The following is a 20,838-nucleotide window of genomic DNA, read 5'->3' on the forward strand; positions in this document are numbered from 1 at the left end:
GTGAAGTTATGATTTGAGCAGAATAATCTAATTTATGATAATGTACCTTTGATCTCTGTGTCCAAGTGGGCTGCATAATGAACTCAGCAATTTCCTCCTCCTTCTACATAAGGTAATTTCTGGTATGATGAAATAATTAATGTAGATGAGGGGTTTTGAGAACTAAGTGTAATCAAGTTTTTTAAAAGGAATTCATCCCAACACCAAAGAGATTAAAATCATGACTCTGCTCATTCATAATAACCACTTACGATTTTAGATTTCTGAGTAAATTGAGCAGGAAGATACCCTTATTTTTCAATCTCCAAACTATCTGTCCTCAGCAGACTTTGTAACCAACATCTTGATTTCAGAAAACTATATCCCCCTTGGCTTTAATGCTTAAAATGTGAAACCATCAATCTGGATAAATTTGAATTCTAACTTTCGCCAGCTGCATGACTTTAGGCAAATTTTTAAATCTCTCTGGGCTTGAGTTAACTCACAAGTAATGGGAACAATTAATAATACTTACTTCATGCAGATTGGCAGAGGATTATCAGGAAGGGTGCCTGGCATATGGCTAAATTGTAAGTGCTCAAAAATAATTCTTTCTTTCTTCCTTTCCTAGCCACTCATATAAACAAGGAAATTCAAAGAGGCAGATGAAATGATACCAAAGTTCTAGCAAAACTCTGAATTTGTATTCCACTTTTTCTCTTAGAAAATATGAGATACGTATAATTCAATCTTTATGTTTTTTTAAGATTGAAAGAAAAAGTGTCCTTATGTAGGGTGCACTTATCAGTTAAAAGAGCTGAATAATTCTGAATGCTAATAAGCTCACTGATGTACATAGTTGCTGCTAATATTTAAAAAATGTTTTATAAATTAATTGAACGTTTTTACCCTAAAATTTCTGAGTCTCTTTAAGGCTTTACTCTTCACAAAAATCTATTTTTCTTTTATAGTTAACGCAATCAGAAATACATTATAGCAAATTATTTTCATTCAAGCAATCTTTTGCTGATTTTTCCAAGCGGAGTTAAAATGTATCTCCACAAAGAGGCCTCCCTTTTCCCTCTTTTTGTGTACAATCTTTAGTATGCTCATGATATTCACCAAAACTCTGGCAGAGCTTATCACACTCTGCCCAGTGTAAGAGTTTGGTCTATGTGGGTTCAAATAACAGTTTCCAGTGGTTCCATGTTGACGGTGTAGTTGCTAAACAACTGCAGACTAAACTTTAGTCTCTGTTACTCAATTTTGATTGTGAAGTTCTAGATGATTTCATGACAGACATTGCAAATGGCTGTTTTCTCAATATTTATTGGTTGACTTAAACTAAATTGAAAGACTGCAAGTAGCAACTATCAAGCCATGACATTTCAAGGGAAAGAGTTAATAAATAATAGTCTGTAGTTACATGATTTTACTGAGACCTCAAAATCTACTAAACTCCTTTCTTGGTACTGCTCCCTGTTTGGATCCTTTTTCCTCAGTTTCTCTCATCCTTGCTTACTCTACCCTTTTCCTTTTTATTCAGTTATCTGTTTCCTATGTCCTTCTCATTTCTCCTGTTTGTCTTTTCTTTTCTCCTTTCCCACCTCAGTTTTTTTCTCTTACAAAATCACACACACACACGCACACAAACACACACACAGACACACGCATGCGTGCACGCACGTACCCAGTTTTATGTATTTGATCTTCCTTACCGGGATGAAGATGTAGGCTCAGTAGTTTGTCTTTGCACACGTGCATGTTTAATTAAATGCTCTTTTAAAGCAGTTTGGACTTCTGCTGGGATGTCAGGGGAAGTGTGGCTGATTTTTATAGCAGGTTCAGTAACTTTTAGAGCTTGCTTTTCATTTTCTTTAACTTCTTTTTTCTCTTCAGTCTCAAAAACTTCAGTAGGAGCACTTGAAATGCTCTGTGGAAGGGTACTGATGTTGGAAGTCACTGGTTTGCTTTTCCAGCAAGGCCAGCACAACTTCCAGAAGACAAAAAGTGAAACAACCAACAAGGCCAGGCCACAGAAGCTGACAACCACCGCCAACAAGCTGACCGAAATGTCTGGAAAAAAATTACAATGTAAAGAAATATTAATTCATTGGTAGTATAGATAAAAGAACAGCAATGGTGAGATAATTTACATTATGATTATTATTAATAGCTTTCTGATTGAGAGTTTCAAAATTTACTTTTAAGTTATCTTTGTAGGGAGGAAAGATTAATAATTGCGCCTGGAAATTCTCAAAAGAGATATATGAAAATTTCGAATTGTACACAGAAAAAGCATATCACTTCCAAGAACACTACAAAGGGTCCAAGAGTTTGCAAACTGAAGGGTGGCAACTTGCAACCTGCCTTGAAGTTATGAATCTTAAGAAACTCGGGAAATGCACACAACAGGAAAGACCTCTGTTGGCTTCATCTTTTATCTAAAGATGTAAACTTCTCACTCTTGAAGCAGGGAATAATGTTAAATATTTGCATAAACCACTTTCTATAGTCTACATAAGGATAACATGTTACTAACAGAGAATGGGTATACTAGTAGCTGTATTTTTAAACTCCCCAGGTCCTTTCTGATAACCTTGCATGTTCCTACTTTCTAAAGTCCTAAATTAGTGATGTGTTACTTAAGTATCTCTAAAATATTCTTACTTCAAAATACTCACAAACTTAATACATGCTCATTATGCAAAATAACTTAAAGAAATATAGTAAAAAAAGTTAGTAAGATTGAGTAAATAAATGAATGGGGGAGAAGAAACAAATCTCCTGTGCAGAAGAATTCCAAACAATTTACGTAGATACTCTGCTCTCAAGGAGTGGAGCACAGCTCCCCACTCCTTAAGTGTGGCTGCACATAGTGACTTCCTTTCAAAAAGGAGAGTATGGAAAAAGGTAAAAACAAACAAATAAATAAAGGGTAACTCTACAGTGGAGAAACCTCACCTGGTGATCAAGGTGAATATCGACAATAATGAATCATGTTGATAGTATGCACCCCTGATAAGTGATGAATATGGCACTCTACCTCTGTGGTCTTCTTCCCCAAACCCGTAACCTGAGTCTAAACATTAGAAATATATAAGACAGATTCCAGTAGGAGGGCACTCGATAAAATATCTGACCAGTACTCTTCAAGACTGCCAAGGTTCTCAGATAAAGAGAGAGTCTGAGAAACTATCACAGACAAGAGGAGATTACAGAGGCATGACAACTAAATATAATGTGGCATCCTAAACAGAGTCCTGGAATAGAAAAAGGATATTAGATAAAAACTAAGGAAATATAAATAAAGTATGGACTTAAATTAACAATGTATCAATACTAGTTCATTAATTATAACAAATGTCCCATATTAATGTAAAATGTTAATAATAGGAGAAACTGGGTATGGGGTATATGGGACCTCTGGACTATTTCCCCCAATTTTTATGTAAATCTATGTAAATTATGTAAATCTAAAACTGCTCTAAACAGTAAAGTCTGTTTTTAAAAAAGTTAATGATATCCCACTACCCACTTCCATTTTCAGCCTCCTAAGATGACCAATACTAGCAATCTGGTGTAACAGTACTCTTCAAAACCAAATAGAGTTCCTGTAAAGGCAGGTTTTTCTAGATGTAAATAACCATGTAGTTTTCTTTTACAACTTTGCTTAGCCTCAGTGTAAAATATGAATCCAATATCTTTTATTTGTTTAAAATAAAAATGTTAGGAATATGTTAGAGGCTGAATTATGTCTGTCCCTTCATCCCTTCCACTTTCTTATATTGAAGTCCTAATGCCCTAGAGCCTCAGAATGTGACTGTATTTGGAGACAGGGCCTTTAAATTAGTAATTAAGGCAAAATGAGGTCATCTGAATAGGCACTATTCCAGTGACTGGTGTCCTTATAAGAAGAGGAGATTAGGACAAAGATACTCAGAAAGACCATGTGAAGACACAGGGAGAAGGCCACCTACAAGCCAAAGGGGAGAGGCCTCAGAAAAAAAAAACTAACCCTCCTGACACCTTCATCTCAGACTTCTGGTTTCCACAACTGTGAAGAAATAAGTTTCTGTTGTTTAAGCCACCAGTCTGTGGTACTTTGTTATGAAAGTCCTAGCAATCTAATAAAGAACAAATCTAATTTCCTTTAACCACTACTGTAAATCCAGGATTTCCCACCCCTCCTTAGAAGCAACCTTTGATCCCAGTTTGGTGTGTATCTGGCCAGCCCAAGCACTAATAAACAAAGATATTTCTTTAAAAAACCACAAAAACACAGAATTGCTTAATATACTTTTTAAAAAACATAAATAGCTTATTGCATATTTCTTCAATTTGCTTTATTTTTTTATTCAATGATCCTTGAGGTCTAACTTCATCTCACATAGTGTTCCATAATACTTCCTCAGGACAGATATTTAGATTATGCCCAGTGTTGTGCTGTTACAACAGAGCTACAGTGAGTGTCCTTGCACCCTTCTTGTGCATATTTGTGAGTGTCTCTCTAAGGTAAATATCTAAAAATAGAATTGCAAAGTCATGGATTATGCACATATTTAATGTTACTAGATATTTCCAAAAGAACCTCAGAGTGACTATAACAAAAACATGATATGAGTTTACCAGTTCCTACAGTCTCAGAGAAATGCTGATGTACTTTACTTTTCACTGATACGATTGGGAAATGATACCTTGCTTTAATTTACATTTTCCTGATTAGTAAGATAAAATGGTTCTGTTTAAACTCCTAATTTGTAGCTAATGCAAACCTATTCAGAAATTGAAATAATTCCAAGTTTTTAATGCTACTTAATTATAAGAATAAAAATTAATTTGACATGCTGTTATACATAGATATTAATATTTTATCTCATTTTCCAGTTACTTATTAAAGCATCCATTGAATATATTTCCCATTTATATTCCATTGATGAGGAATGTGATACTTTATATTTTGTAGTTTATTTTTACTTTTTAATTGTTCATTAGCCCCATAACTTGAAAAAAAGAAAAAAATACATAAAATGTGCTTCCTGATTATTAACTTTGGTTTTAAATGGAGGAATAAATACTATAATTATGGATTCATAATCTTTACGTATATTTGGCTCCATTTACATTATATTTTATGGATATTTTAACTCAATTAATTTCTTCAATCTGCTAATTTCTACCCAGCTGGAGCCAAAAGCCAAGAAATAAGGAAACTGCAGGACAATGTGGGGTAGGGGCAAGGATGGAAGTAGTTTTCAGCCCACAACTGAAAATGCCTCCCTTCTTACTTATGGACATTAGAGAACTTATACTCTATGCACAAAAATTTGATGACATTTGTTTACGCCACTGTTCCTAAGTGATGGGCTTTGGCATTCACAAGGTTGTTCTCATCTTAGGAAAAAGTCCTGTGGAAATCTCTGACCTTAATTCCATTTTCCCTACTGCTGACAATTTTCTTTCTAAAATCAGCATCTGGTTCTACCATTTAGGGGACCATAAAATATTTCATCCATACTAAGTTACTCGTGAAAGTGAAAAGTTGTGCTATCAGTAATGAGGGTAGCTGGAAGAAATCAAGTCCTGTCCTGGCAACTGAGACATATGGTCGCCTTACCTCTCTTTGCCTAACATCCTTCCAGGTCACCTCTTAACCATCTGAGACAAATCCAAACTTTGTAAGGCATTCCCCAGCATCTTTGTGATTTGACCGCTCAGTATTGATCAGCTTTATTCTTCTGCCACTTTCCCACCTAAACTCCTTCCCCCGACCACACATTACTGTGTTATGATTTTGTTCAGCCTGTTTGACGTAGCTCCAGTGCATTTTTTTCTCTCTGGCTGCTGGGCAAATTTGTATTCAACAATCAGATCCAATAGTACCTCTTTCTTGACACTCTCTGCCTCTTCTATTCCTAAGGGCTTTGAGAGCACCTCCACCACTGTAACACTACTATTATAATAACTGACTGGCTTCTAATCCTTTACCTCAAACTCTGAGACATGACAATGTGTTTCAAAAATTATTTTCTTTTGGATGTTAGAAAGGCAACATGACGCACATTATCTGGGACAACATCCAGTAATCAAACACACCAATACGTCTATAATGAAATGTATGAATTAGTCACACTGAGTGGGATCACTGAAGATTTTAAATAGCTTAATGCCAATTCAGGTAAGATGTTGATGCCAAAGTGCTACAATTTACAAAATACTTTGCAGTTTTCAGGGTTTTGAGGTTTCATAATTGTGGATAAGAGATTGTGGATCTGTACTTATTTTGTTTTTCCAAATGTTCCCATCCTACAAATACTCTCATTCCTCGATCCTTCCGAGCAGAAATCAAATGTATTCACCTATTTTAGTGTCTGGTATTTATTACATGGTCAAAAAATGTTTATGGAGCTACTGCATACATATTTTGGGAGTTATCTGACAAGGAACTCAAATGTCTGTGGATTTCAAGGTGGCTGGATGAAAAAAATTGAGTAATTTGGAGGAAATATGCAGAAATTCTTGTACTAGGAAGATAGTATAATATAGCTTATAATTTAGCTTATAATAGCTTATAGATCTGGGTTCAAATGTCAACTCCACCCCTGTGACTTTGGGCAAGTTGGTTAGGTTTTAAGAGTCTCAGAAAAAAGGGGTATTTATATTTATTTCATAGGATGTTGTGAGGTTTAAATAAATGTATATAAAGTATTTAGCATTGTAATTTGCATAATATGTACAGTGATGGGTTGCTATCAACTATTTACTTTCCTTTAAACAAGAGTACTGAGGGAAAAAGAGGCATAGTTATAGATTGGATATGGATTGAACGGTGATTCACAAATTAGTAAGAAGAGGAGAGACTTATCTGACGATATCTGGTACTGAAAGGCGTGAATTTGTTTAAAATGAACACCATCATTTCTAGGTAAATACTAATGTTTCAGGAAGCTAACAAATAACATCCCATTTTTCTACACATATGTGCTCAGAACAACTGAGAGACATACACAGTGTTCAAAGAGGTAGCAATTAAAATACTAGCAGCTCTCCGCTTAAGTCTATCAGAAAGTAGTTGATAATATGGTACCTTAATTTAATTAGACTTGTCCATACAGGGACAGCCTGGCTGGACCACCACAGGTATTCCCCATGAGGACTGGACCCTGTAAAATTTACTACACAGAGGAGGAGGGAATATTTGTTTCCTGAGGATATGAAGCTTACACCTCAAAGAAAGGAGATATAGGTAACTCATTTCTCAGAGACGGGGGTGGGCCAAGATTCCATTATTCCTATCTTGTAGCTCCTCTGATCCAAAAACATAGAGCAAAGGGGAAAAGGCATTTGTTCTCAACAGCAGAAAGTGAAAAAAGTTGGGATAATTAGAATTTTATCCTGCAAAATAAAACTGAAGTTATAAAAATAAGCTTATTGTATTTTATATATTTTTACATTGCCTGCTATTGTAATTATAAGTAAATTATAAGTATTAAAAAACAAAACCAACTATTTAATACTTAGGTCTTTGTAATTTTTTTCAACAAAATTTGTTTAGCAAAATAAAAAAAATCTGACTATAAAAAGATTAAGGAAGGATCTGGGAGAATTTACAAAGTCATCAAAATATTTTAAATGATTTTTTTTATGATTATGAGTCAACAATTAACCATGGCATGAAAAACGTTATGAGTCTGGACTTAGTTCAAAGAAAAATTAGTAGTCTCAGTCTTGACCATACATCAAGATACACATTTCAGAAGTAACACTCTAGCTAGGGAGAAGATAAGAGTGGAAGTCAGACTAGAAGAGGCAAAAGTAGTAAACAGATTACGATAGTCATCCACAGAGGGATTACAGTGGATCTGAAAGAGGTTTGCTGAAATGGGGAAAAGAGCAGATTCAGGAGATCATTGGGAAGTTAAAACTCTAGTTAAGGAGTGTGAAGACTGGACAAGAATGTGAGTTAGTGGGAGACAAACAGGCATGAAGTCAGGAAGATCATGACTTCAGGTTTGGTCATATTGATTTTGAAGTACTTGTGGTCAGGCAAGTAGAAATTTGAGGAAGCTACTGGTCATACATGACTGCGACTACAGATAAAATTAAAGGACTTCCTTAATATTCCTTAATATTCCCTAAAACATTCCTTAAATAGTGGAATCTGGATCCAGGAAAGAGAAGACAGAAGTTCCATAGAAACCTGAGTACATCAATATTTTTTTTTTTTTAAGATTTTATTTATTTATTTATTTGACAGAGAGAGACACAGCGAGAGAGGGAACACAAGCAGGGGGAGTGTGAGAGGGAGAAGCAGGCTTCCCGCTGAGCAGGGAGCCCGACGCGGGGCCCGATCCCAGGACCCCGGGATCAGGACCTGAGCCGAAGGCAGATTCTTAACGACTGAGCCACCCAGTCGCCCCTCAGTACATCAATATTTAAAGAAAAAAGAACTTAAAGGAACAAAGAGCCTGTGTGCATAGAAGACTAAGAAATAGTAGAGAGGTATGGGGAAAAAGTCAGGTCAATGTGTTTTCAAAGAGTTTGGAGAAAAATATTTTAAGAAGTGATCAACCATGTAAAAAAAGTTAAAGTAAGTTCAATTAGAACAAGTAACTAACATCAACAAGTAGGTCTTTGGTGAATTCAATGCAATTAGTGAAGCAGAGGCTGTATTAACTAGTTTAATATGGTTAAATAAATGATAGGAGTGAGGAAGTGGATTCTATGAGAGTAGATAATTCCTTCAGGAAACTGGATGTAGGAAAGGAGAGAGAAAGCAGTAACTAGAGTAGCACATGGAGTTGATGTAGGTATTTTATTAGGATGTGTGATACTCAAGCATGTTTTAAAAATTAAGGGAAGGAATCAGTAGATAAGAGTACATAGACAGTTAAGGAGAATGAATAATTGATGTTGAAATCCCAAAAGAGGAGACAATGGATGGATGGGGTCTGAAACAAAGGTGAAAGGACTGCCTCATTTTTTCCTTTACAAGAAAAAGAGGATGCTTCTGGAACCAGGTAAGTTTATAGGTCTTTGGGCAGAAAGTCAAGTGAATTTTTGTTTATAATTAGTATTTTCTCTCCTAAGTAGGAGTTAGGGTCAACTGCCAGTTATTTTGTGATATTTGGGGAATAGTTTGGAATATTTAAACACATTTGGGAAGTTTGAAAATAGGAATTATAGAGAACAGGAGAAAATTAAATAGGAAAACACAGGATTTCTGTTCAAAATTGAGGCTTCTTTTGAAATGGGAGGCTAATAGAGTGACACTAGCCTGCCTGGTTTTAAAATCTCCTAAATATTCAGTTGCTCCAGTGTAGGGATAGAGAAGAAGATTAATTTATCCATGAATGAGGTCCCTCTTCCCCACAGCACAGGAAGATCCAATATACTTCAAAGGAGAAAGTGACTGAAATGATGCATCATTAAGTATGGTGCCATATTTATTGAGAGAGAATTCAGAGAAGTAGAAAGGTGAATGGACTAGAGTTTCCAAATGAGAAATGGTGAAAGCATAGGAACTTTTGGTTGGGGACTGGTGAGGTAAGGTAGAGAAAAGAAGATCACTGGAGAAAAGGGGTCAACACTGGGAGGCCAGGGTGATGAATATAAGTGGGTTGCCTTCTCTGTAGGGCTTCTGAAGTTACCCATTGCAATGGGCAAACTTGATGAGTAGGATCTATCTCAAATTTTTAATGTCTCTGGATAGTTAAAAAGAATCCATTATATGATATTCATCTTATTATATTTTGGTAAGACTAAGAGTTAATGAAATATACAGATACTAGATTAGGTGCCAAGATAATCAGGTTTAAAATTTCTCAAACTCTGGTTTGATTACATATATATGCATAACCATTATTTTACCACTATCTATCTACTTATCTGTCTGTCTGACTAGGTATCTCTGACTCACTTTTGCTATAGAGATCTTACTCTTATCGTGTCTTAATATCTCAAAATAAAGTGAGCCATTTCTAAAAAAACTGAGAAAAGACAACTCTCATCAGAAAACAGAGTAAGCCAAAAAATGTGATTCTTCAGAAACTTAGTGAAGCAGAACTTTGCTAAAGTCTATATAACCAGACCATAACATTTGCATTCACTGAGACCTGTAAAAAGTGTTAGATCTAATTGCCTACTACCTATGCAGATGGAAATGATCGCACAGAAAAGCACAGACCAATTGACATGCTCTCAATTTCCATCATCACTGCCTTAATTGATATTCTTATCTGTGTATTTCTGTATCATTTTTTTAATTTAAAAATTCTAGTTCCTTAGTTTTCAAAATGTATGCACATGTGATTTCTTGTAATTAATCAAAAATTATAATTTAGTTCACTGATTTTCCAAGCCTTTTGTTTCTTTGGTTGCTTCCCATTATTGCCAGAACATAAACCATATTTATGGCATCATTCCATAGAGAAAGGGGGAATAAAACTCAAATCAGCAACTCTTATTCAAAGAAAGCTGAGGAAAACTGTGTCTAGGATAAAAATTTGGAATTATCTTTGAAGTTAACCTATTTATCCTATTCATATGGTATTACAGTTGACCCTTAAATAAGGAGGGGATTAGGGGCACTACCCCCCAGTTGAAAATCTCCATATAACTTTTGACTCCCTAAAAGTTTACCTTTATTTATTTATTTTTAATTTTTTAAAAAAATTTTATTTATTTATATTAGAGAGAGGGAACACAAGTGGGGAAAGGGGAAGACAGAGAGGGATAAACAGACTCCCTGCTGAGTGTGGAGCCCCCAGGCCCCGAGATCATGATCTGACGCAAAGTCAGATGCTTAACCAACTGAGCCACCCAGTTGCCCCTGTTTTTTTTTTTAAGTAGGCTCCATGACCAGCGTGAAGCCCAACATGGGGCCTAAACTCAGGACCCTGAGATCAAGATCTGAGCTGAGATCAAGAGTCAGACGCCTAACTGACTGAGCCACCCAAGTGTCCCAAAAACTTAACTATTAATAGCCTACTGCTGACCAGAAGCCTTGCCAATAACATTAACACTTGATTAACACATATTTTGTATGTTATATGTATTATATACTATATTTTTAGAATAAAGTAATCTAGAGAAAATACAATGTTATTAAATAAATCATAAAAAGGAAAATACATTTAGAGTACTTAACTGTACTATAAAAAATCCACATATAAGTGGATCCACACAGTTGAATCCTGTGTTGTTCAAGGATCAGCTCTAATATTATAAAAGGCCATAATTCTGATTTCTATAACAAGGGGCCAAATTAACAGTGACTTATGCAAGGGAGAAGTTTATTTCTCTCTTGTGTAATTAACTGTCCTAGCATAAGCAGGCCAGAGCATCCACATCATCTTCAAGGTGTCTAGAATCCTGGTTTCTTCTATACTTTTGTTTTGCTATTCAAAGGTTTTTGCCTTCTCCTTAAAGTCCAAGATGGCAAGTTACCATGTCCACATTCTAGGCAGTTGGGTGGCAGAATAATAAGGGAAAGGGAAGGTGAGAGTATGTCCTTTCATTTTAAGGGCACAGTCTGGAAGTAGCACACATCACTGCTGCTAGCATGCTAGTGGTCAGATTGATTGATTTTTAAAGATTTTACTTATTTGTGAGAGAGAGAGAGAGAGAGAGAGGAAGCATGGGGAGCGGCAGGCAGAGGGAGAAGCAGGCTCCCTGCTGAGCAAGGAGCCCGACATGGGGCTCGATCCCAGGATCCTGGGATCATGACCTGAATCAAAGGCAGATGCTTAACCAACTAAGCCACCCAGGCACCCCTTGATGGTTACATTTAGTCACATGGCTGCACCAAACCAAAAAGAAAGCTCAGAAAAGTTGTCATTTTTAAATTAAAAAAATTTTTAAATTTATTTTAATGCTGCCACATACATAACTAAAAATCAAGGATTCTGATACTGTGAAATGAAAGGGGGGAAATTAATACTAGGAAACAACTAGCAGTCTCTTCTTCATCTATCAATCCAATACATAATCAATCAACATATCATCCTTGCAACAATGCTTCTTTAATTTCCACTTAACTGTATTGACTTTTGCCTTTTTCTTGAATTTCAGTAAATGATAAACAACTTTATGTTAATAATATACTTGATTGTAAAATGCGTATTTTAAAACATTTTCATTTTCTGAAATCAGAATATATTTTAGTATCAATGGCTTGTTACAATCACTAATAGCCAGTAAGTAAGTGTGTCATAATTTATTCTGTCTGAGTATGTGCTAAAGCAAAAGCATCCACATTGAAAGTCATAGAAAGTCAAGTCTAAGTGGCTTGAAAGAAAACAGTGGAGAAAATAGTGAAGCTCAGCCCTAAACCTTATAAGCCAAACTTTTATTGGGGATAGGTGGAGAAGGCAGTGAGTCAAGTGAGTTTGCCAACATTGCTAACATTGCACATAACTGTACAGGTAGCTTAGAGCACAACACCAGTGGTCTTTATATCTTTTATGAATTCTTTTAAGGCATTCTTGATGGCATGGGGCCCAATAATGAGTGCAAAACAAAGGTATCACCAATTCTGAATCAAAAAGCCATTCAGAAGAACCATACTCAATTTTAATTTAAAATTATTTAACCCATTTATGTCTTTTATGTTTTCCTTTTTATGTTTGTACAAGAGTGATATGATTTTAAAAATTTACGTCAGTTTTAAAAGTCTTTACATAAGTATGAAATAAAAATTCTATGTGATAAGAAGGCATTAAGCCACAATTTAACAACATTTCTTTTTCCTTTTTGGTACCATATAAAATACTGGTGCATCTTATCAATAGCATCTTAGATTCAATCAAATATGGAACTACATATAGTATAAAAGTATCCAAATGCATAAAAATTCTTTACATATGTTCGTAATTGAGTAAATAATTTATAATCTGTGATTATCTATTCTACATTTACAATAACTTGAACTATGCATGGTGTTTAATTAATGGTATGAGTATATTTTAATGTCTGGCACAGTGGCTTTCACCTAGTGTTCAATAAATATTTGTTGAATAGACGCATAATGCTAAAACCACCTCTTGGATACAGTAACAACTCATACTGTAACATATTAGAAATGATAATATGCTTCTTGATATTGTTTTGTCCATTATTCCTATAAATCTATGACTACTGAAACAGAACTAAAGGAATAATAAAGACCGTAAACAGTAGTCCTCATTGTTTGACTGAAATAATTCTGCAGGATGAACAAATTGACATTTACAAGGTTTTTTCAATTGACTGTAATGTTGTCTCTATTCAAAATAGATGTGAAAGAATAGATCCTAACACACCTCAGAATCCACCTGGATGGATGAAAAAAAAGTTAATATCGGTCCCCCCACCTCTGTCATTCTACCCTTCCAGCTCTGAGGCATCACAGCACAATTTCATGATTATATAGTCATGTGATATCTACACACACACACACACACACACACACATACATACACACACGTGTGTGTGTGTGTGTGTGTGTGTGTGTATATATATATACATACAGAGTTTTATTTTCTGATAGTCTACCTAAGCCACGTTAATGTCAGCTCTTACAGCTTCAGTGGTCATTTAAGATATTTAACATTATAAGGAAAAAGAAAACAAGTTTAATGTATAATAACAAGAAGCCATCTCTTCAGTCAGGGATTCTGTTTCTAAACTTTGCCAGTGTTGGCTATTCCACCAACAGAGAAAATTGGTATTGTACAAATTAGAAACAAGCAAAATAATTACTGACCTTTAATAATAACACTTCCTATTAGGAGGTCTAGTTTTCTTTGGCATCATAGCACTGCTAATAATGATATATATAGATGGTTGATAACATACATTACATACCCAAAATATGGCAGGAAAATAAAGCAGAAAATGTTTTAATGTATTATTCTTCTAATGACAAAGTAATAAAAGTAATTTAATTGACAATTTCATATCTTTTCATTATAGGCTTATTTATGGACATACAAAAGGAGCTATATTTATAATTATAGGAGTTCAAAGTTGTGCATTTTGACACACTAAAATCTTTTATATGATTTTACCGTTCAAATAAATCAGTTATATTTAGCTAAGAATTCATGAATAAACACTCATGTACATTTAATTGCAAATGCATTCATGTACTCAAGTAAGAAAAATAAAGAATGTTGTGTCTTATATTTGCATGACAATATATCCAATAAAAAGAAATTTGGGGATTTGGGTCATAATTACACACTGAGAAATCTTACTAATATGGCACCTGGGTGACTCAGTTAAGCATCTGACTTTTGATTTCCACTCTTGATTTCGGCTCATGTCATGATCCCAGGGTTGTGGGATGGAGTCCAGCATCAGGCTCTGCGCTCAGCGGGAGTCTGCTTCTCTCCCTCTCTCCTTTTCCCTCTGCCCCTCCGCCCTGCTTATGCTATGTGGACTCACTCTCTCTCTAAAATAAATAAATAAAATTACCTTCCAATATGCCACTAATTATAGCCAATAGTATTATAATAGTTATGAGCCTATCTTTACGAGCTGTTCCAGTGTCTATAGCACCAAGAATGCTCTCCCCAGGAAATCTTCCTATTCCTACTTTTTGCCGAACCTAGGATAGGATCTAAGGAGCCCTGGTTCTTATCCTAGTTGCATCATTAACTGGCTGTGATTTGAGGGGAAGTTGCTAACTTTTCCTGCCTTCATTTTCACCACTGCAAAATAATTTCTAGTTCTAAGTGGTATGACTAATAGGTGTTTGAATAATGATATGATTATTTTTCCCATGCTATTTTCTACTTCAGCAAACAGGCTTTCTTTTACTATTATAAATTGATATTTTAAATAGATATTCCCACTTTTCTAGAACTTCAATAAAGTCAATAGGTTTATTATGCAACACTTTCACATTTAGCCACTGGATCTTAGCCTTTCCTGAACACACTCTGGGGAAAGTCACTGGATGTCCATATGGGGTTCAGTTGCTTTTTCATTAGTATCTTGCTCATGTTCTAGGTTTTAAATGCCTCAAATGCTCTAATTTCAGCCATTATCATAAACTACATATTTTGCATGCCTATCTACCTAGGATCCTGTATTGGACACTGGAGACACAAAGACACAAGTATATATAATATAGTTTCAGAGGAATTTGAAAATTATTAAATAGCACCCATCATTTTACAAATAAGGAAACTGGGTTCTTGAGGATATATTCATTTATTCATTCTTTCATTTGTTTGACAAATATTTATTGAGACTCTAGTAGGAGCCACAGATTTTTCTAGGTACTGAGGGTAAGACAGTAAACAAACCACTGCTCTCAAAGAGCTTATATTCTATTGACTTAATGTACACAGCAGGAAGCACACAATTATGTTTTCAAAATATGGATAATTTTAATTGTCATTAGAGATTCCAATAAACATTTGTGATAGTTTATCTCCCACCAGCATTTTGTAAAAAAGAAATCTTATAAGTAAATGCAAGTGCATTCCATTTGTTTTTTGCATAAAACAAAATAACAATGATGATTAACTTTTAAAGAAAATGAGACTTGAATGAAATGGGCAGCTATAGATCTTGTATAAGAAATCATTCCTGTAAGAATCAGATTTCAGAGATTTACAGCTCATATAAAGAGAAAATATAGATGTTGATTTGTTTCAAGAAAAAAAAAGATTATAGCAAAAAAGGTCCTGTCAATATTGCCAAAATATTGATATCTCAGAATTAAGAAAAACAGATGTTTGCTGAGACTGGTTTGGCCTTTGAAGGTAGTTGTTCATTTCCCTTTGGAGTAAATGAGACCAAGCACAATATGTATTGATGATCCTGTAAAAATGAGACTAGAAATAGCAGGTGGCCATTCTTTATTGGAATGACAGTGGGAGGAAGGAAAAAAAATCCTCTCATACATCCTTCTTCATATGGGCCTATCTGAATTCATTATGGTTCAATTACTCTTTCTCAGACCTACAAGTCTTGAGGAAACATTTCCTCTATATTTCTAAATTGTAACTCTTTATACAACCATTAGAATGTGTAAAACTCAGTGGTGTAGTGATACAAGAATTATAAATTGATTGAGTAGTCATTTGCTTTGTGTCTGTAGAGAAAACCTATGAAACATCCTTATTCATGTTAAGCCCTTATCATAGACTTAAAATGCTTTAATCTCAGAGGAAAAATCATGATATAATTTTAAAATTTTACTTAGCCATCTCTTTTATTAGTCAAGTGACTTCAAGGAAATTCTTTGATAGACCTACTTATCCCCACATCTAAGAAATTGAGGAACATATGTATGAATTTAGAAAAATTCATTTAAACTTTTATTTTAGAATTTTAGTCCCAAATCAAAAGTATAAAATGCAAAATTAAAACAATGATGAATTAAATGTTTATTTAAATATTTAAATTAAGGTCAGGTCTATACAATTATGATGTGACTGTGTACTTCAGTGGGTTTGATTAGTTATGATTTATGAGGTCTGCCTTTTAAGCAACATAGTTTCCTGAAACCTCATAAGCATTTGGATATGGAGCAGCAATTAAAGACTGACCAGCAATGAACCCAAATGCAGTTCAAAAACTATTACGTATCTTAGTTACAGTATATCTGAAAAATAACATTATAGGTGGATATATTGTTTTGTATTTTCCCTAAGCATTCTAGTATTAATCATATTATGCATGAAGATGAACTTAGTGGGTCACATGTCTATGGGGAGGGGGGAGTATTAGTGGTAAAAAAAAGGCAAAAATTTGATTTTCTAAAAATTGCACATGATGAACTTTCTACTGTATGAGTAATGTTGACATCAATAATATCTCTAATAAACTATGCCAAGAAAGTAAACTAGTGTTGGCAGACGCGATCTACGTCTTCACAAATTTTATGAAAACATGGGATTGGTCAACTTGATCAGTAGATCCTTAATGCCAATAACACTGCTGCTATTTCTGCTATTGCTGCTATAGTAAAGAGGATGGTTTTTATTGGCATTTAAAAAAACCAGTAGAATATCTTATTTATATATATGATTCATTAGTTCTTTAATGTAGAATGACTTTAATTGGGATTACCGGAATTTCTCTCCTTCTACTCCTATGTGAAGGAATCTAAAAATATACACAATCTGGAAGCTTGAAATTGTCACTGCAACCTTTGAATAACTGACACCATATGGGCAGTGCTGATTAACAAAGTAAATAACCACTGTACCATTCAATGTCAATGTCCTCCTACAAATAATGTGTTTCCCACTAAACAAACAGTGAGTAGAAGGATCACCTACTAGAAATGTTTTTATTTAGGGTCCTGTAATAAAGGGCACATGTGCATAAGTTATAAGAAAATGAACAATGTGAAGCTGAGTGGCTAATTAATACAAAGGTTCAGTAAATAATATTTGAATCCATTTCAAAGGTATCTATTGGTGTTGGGAATTTATCTGTGGATTAAAGTATTTTATTTCTAATTGTTGCACAGATTTACAAATAGAATATGTAATCTTATGCATCTTTATATCTCATATACAACCTAATAGAATGTCTTCTTTAGTGGTGGCCACTCAAAATATATTCATATATTAAATCAAATACCCCATTTGGATAGTATACATATTTCCCTTAACAGAAGAAAAATATCCATGTAATTGTTTTAGACTAGGTTTTCCCCACTTTCTTCTTTCCAAGGGAAAGTCCAAAAGGAATGAGGACTACAACTACTTCTTGTAGTGCTTAGAACAAGTCCAAACCCTTTCTGCAATTCATGTACTGTGTTTTACCTTAAGTTTATATGGTTGTGTACTTAGAAAGATTTATAAGCTAGTAATTGGTTTCCAACCTTCACAAATTATTCTCATTACCAACCCATCTGAGACCCAGGAAACCACTACTTGGTGTGTGATCACAAACCAGTTGGATTACAGCATCAACTGTTAAATGACCAAATTATAGGTCTTTAACTTTAAATACTCTAATTTCTTCCACTATGCCCCCCTTCTCTGAGTCTTATCTTTAGCATGTTTATCGCTAAAGACAGTTCAGAAGACTTTATCCAATAGCACCACAAAGGACTTTTAAGGTCACACTATTTTGAGTGTTTATCTCATGCTTAGCAACCACACACATGATGCACATATACACAGTATTCACCAGTCCTTTCCACTAATAGTTGTTTCATACATTCCTAGGAATTAACACCCACTGAACAAGAGATAAAGACTTGTGTTTGTATATTCGCAAAATGTCTAAATTTCCAGCATGTGGACAGCACCAATTATGTATCATTCTGCTCCGGGTCCAAGTAGCAGCATCTCCGCAGGTTATGCCAACTGCAGACAGAAAGAAGCCTCTCTTGGTTCCTGTTGCCATGATCAGAGAATTTGAAAACCCCGAAGATATTCCATTTACAAAATGGTATGTAAAAGCTAAACCACATCTAATCCCCCCCCCCCACCCCATTTCCTCTCCCTTTTCTTTGGTGGTGGTGGTGGGCAGGAGAGATTCACTAAGTGTGCCCTCCTGACCTCCTTCCCAGCTTCCCAGGCTTTCTGCAGTCGTGCTCCACTCGAGTTGAGCGGTCCAGCTCTCACTTGTTGCCCTGGCTACCCTCAACCCACGAAGCCCCCCCCAGGAGAGCCCAATGACACAAAAGCAAAGGGAGAGAAACGAGACCTAGGGCAGGAATGGCAATCTTCCAGCCCGATGCCGAAAATCCCGAAACCAGTGTTTGTCTCCCAAAGCAACAAGTGACCCTCACAAAGGACTCTTGAAACCACGCAGCCCGCAACTCTGGAGTCCCTCTCGTTCGTGTGAACAGCAAACAGGCTGCACAAACCAAACATTGCGCAGGTGGTTAAAACCCTACCCAAGCGTGACCAAACAGTAGTTCTGATACGGTTCCCCCCATTCCCCGAGAAAAATCTGCCTCCTGAGGCTTCTTTCCACCTCCAGATTTCTGACGGTCGATGTCCTTCACCATCCCACCCCATTTCTTCACAAGTTTCCTGAACGGAGAGGGAGGATGCCCGTGTGTTGGGGTGTGTATGAGAACATGTGTGTGGAAAGGATTTATAAGATCTTTATATGTGACCTGAGCCTTCGTTGTCGCCTCAAAAAAAATAGGACCAATAAGCCCTGCTGTTTTGCCAACGTTGTCAAGAAGCCCTACAAAATCATATTTAATAAAGGGACTTGGACACTGTCAAAAGCTCGACAGGTTGCAGCCGCTAGTTACCCCTCCTGGGAACCTTTCTGCTCCTGGAATCCAAGGCAGCCCCATTTGCAAGGCGGTTCTTCGCTTCCAAGCAGGGTTTTTCTCAGGTCCGACCCCTTCCCCAGGCTCGCGACCCGCGAGACCAGAGACGAGAGAGGGCAGCGCGAGTCCCGCGGGCGAGCGGCTCCCGCGGGCAGCGCTGGGTAAGCGGGCTGGGCGCAGCCGCCCGCGCTCGCCTCGCCGCCGCGGAAGGGAGCCCGCAGGCGTGGGAGAGCGGCGGAGTGGGGGTGCGGGAGCCGGGGAGCGGGGGACGGCGCGGCGGGCAAGGAGCAGACCGGGAAGTGGAAGAAGCCGGGCAGGTGGAGACGAGGACACAAAACCCGAACAGCCGACGCTCGAAGTCTCCAGGAGCTGAGCGAAAACAAGGAGCAAGGTAGGAAGGCGAGGCATCCCACAGACGCCTGGCGCCTCGCGGGGTCCCGGCTGGGCGCGCGGAAGCGAGAGGAGCCCGCCCCGGTTACCTGTGCTGCTTCCGCCCTGGTTGCCCCTGTCCCGGGGGAAGATGCCCGAGCACTTCTCCCACTCCACCTGGCCCGCGAAGCACAGCTCGGTGACGATGTGCAGCGCCTTCTGGCATAGGCTGCTCACTCCGTCCTCCTTGTGGAAACTCATCGTTTGGCCTCTTACTCCCCAGATAGCCGTCCTTTCCCCTTCCCGTTACCTCTAGGCTGGCCGCTCGGGCGCCCTAAGCCATCGCCCGCCCGCGGGGAAATGGGCGGGAGAGTGCGCTGCTCAGAAGCGGCAACTCTTAGGAGCCACAAGTTAGCCCCATGGCAGGAGTGGAGGGCGCGGGGAAGGCGGAGAGGCCGGGGCGGGAACCCGCGCGAGGCGGCGGCGGCGGCGAGGTTTGCGCCAACTCTCCCGCCGTGCCAGCCAGTCGAGGCGAGCCGGAGAGAGAGACCCGGCATGGAGTGCGGAGGGGTTGGGGTTGGGGGGGGAGACGTAAAAAAAGCCTAAGCCCTCGGCTCGCTAGAACGCCCCCCTCATCTTCCCAGCGCGTTTGTGTTTCTGGCCGGTGCCTGACGGCGGCGCGTCCAATCGCAGCCCGGCGCGGGCCTGGACGACCCGGGGCGGTACCCGCAGCGCCCCCTCCCCGCTGAGCTGGGGATGGAGTTCGCCCGGGAGGAGGGGCGGCCCCGCGCCCCTGCTGGGGCAGCTGGGGCTGGCTGGGGGTGCGGGGCGGGGGTTGGAGAAATCTCCGTTTTCTCCGTACTTTTCCCAGCCTCAGTCCTCTGCCCCTCCACCTTTACGACACATGTGTGCTGCTCTCTCTGGTTTCTCCGATTTTACTTTCCTGAAAAGTCATTTCAACTGAACACAAACTGAAAAAGTTAAATTTAAAAAATGAATAGATGAATAATCAAGACAGACGTCTATACAGAAAAGAAAGATGGGCCTGGAAAGCATGTTTAAAATGATTTCTAATGATGATGGTTTAGAGGCAAAATTTAACCCGAGAGTTCTTTTTATTGCTATCACTGAAATTCACCGTAAGGTACGTTTCCTATTTACCCAGTTCAGTTCTTTATGCATAAATACTATGATTAGTCAGATTTTAATTTATTGCCTTTGATTTTTCTTTTTTTAAACTCACT

The 20,838-nt window shown here is 37.5% G+C and overlaps 1 protein-coding gene across 1 annotated transcript in view; it reads right to left on the reverse strand.

The window, feature by feature from the left end:
- SYT10 (synaptotagmin 10) overlaps nt 1–20,139 on the reverse strand; it is a 67,370-nt gene extending 47,231 nt beyond the window's left edge. Inside the window, exons 1-2 of the mRNA XM_032432829.1 lie at nt 19,705–20,139; nt 1,698–2,055 (exon numbers count right to left, since the gene is read on the reverse strand). Coding sequence (XP_032288720.1) covers nt 1,698–2,055; nt 19,705–19,855 — 509 coding nt within the window. The 5' untranslated portion in view covers nt 19,856–20,139. The remainder of the gene's footprint in view (nt 1–1,697; nt 2,056–19,704) is intronic.
- Nucleotides 20,140–20,838: the final 699 nt, after the last annotated feature.

Source organism: Phoca vitulina, unplaced genomic scaffold, assembly GCF_004348235.1.
Source record: "Phoca vitulina isolate PV1807 unplaced genomic scaffold, GSC_HSeal_1.0 scaffold49, whole genome shotgun sequence".
Classification (NCBI taxonomy): Eukaryota; Metazoa; Chordata; class Mammalia; order Carnivora; family Phocidae; genus Phoca; species Phoca vitulina.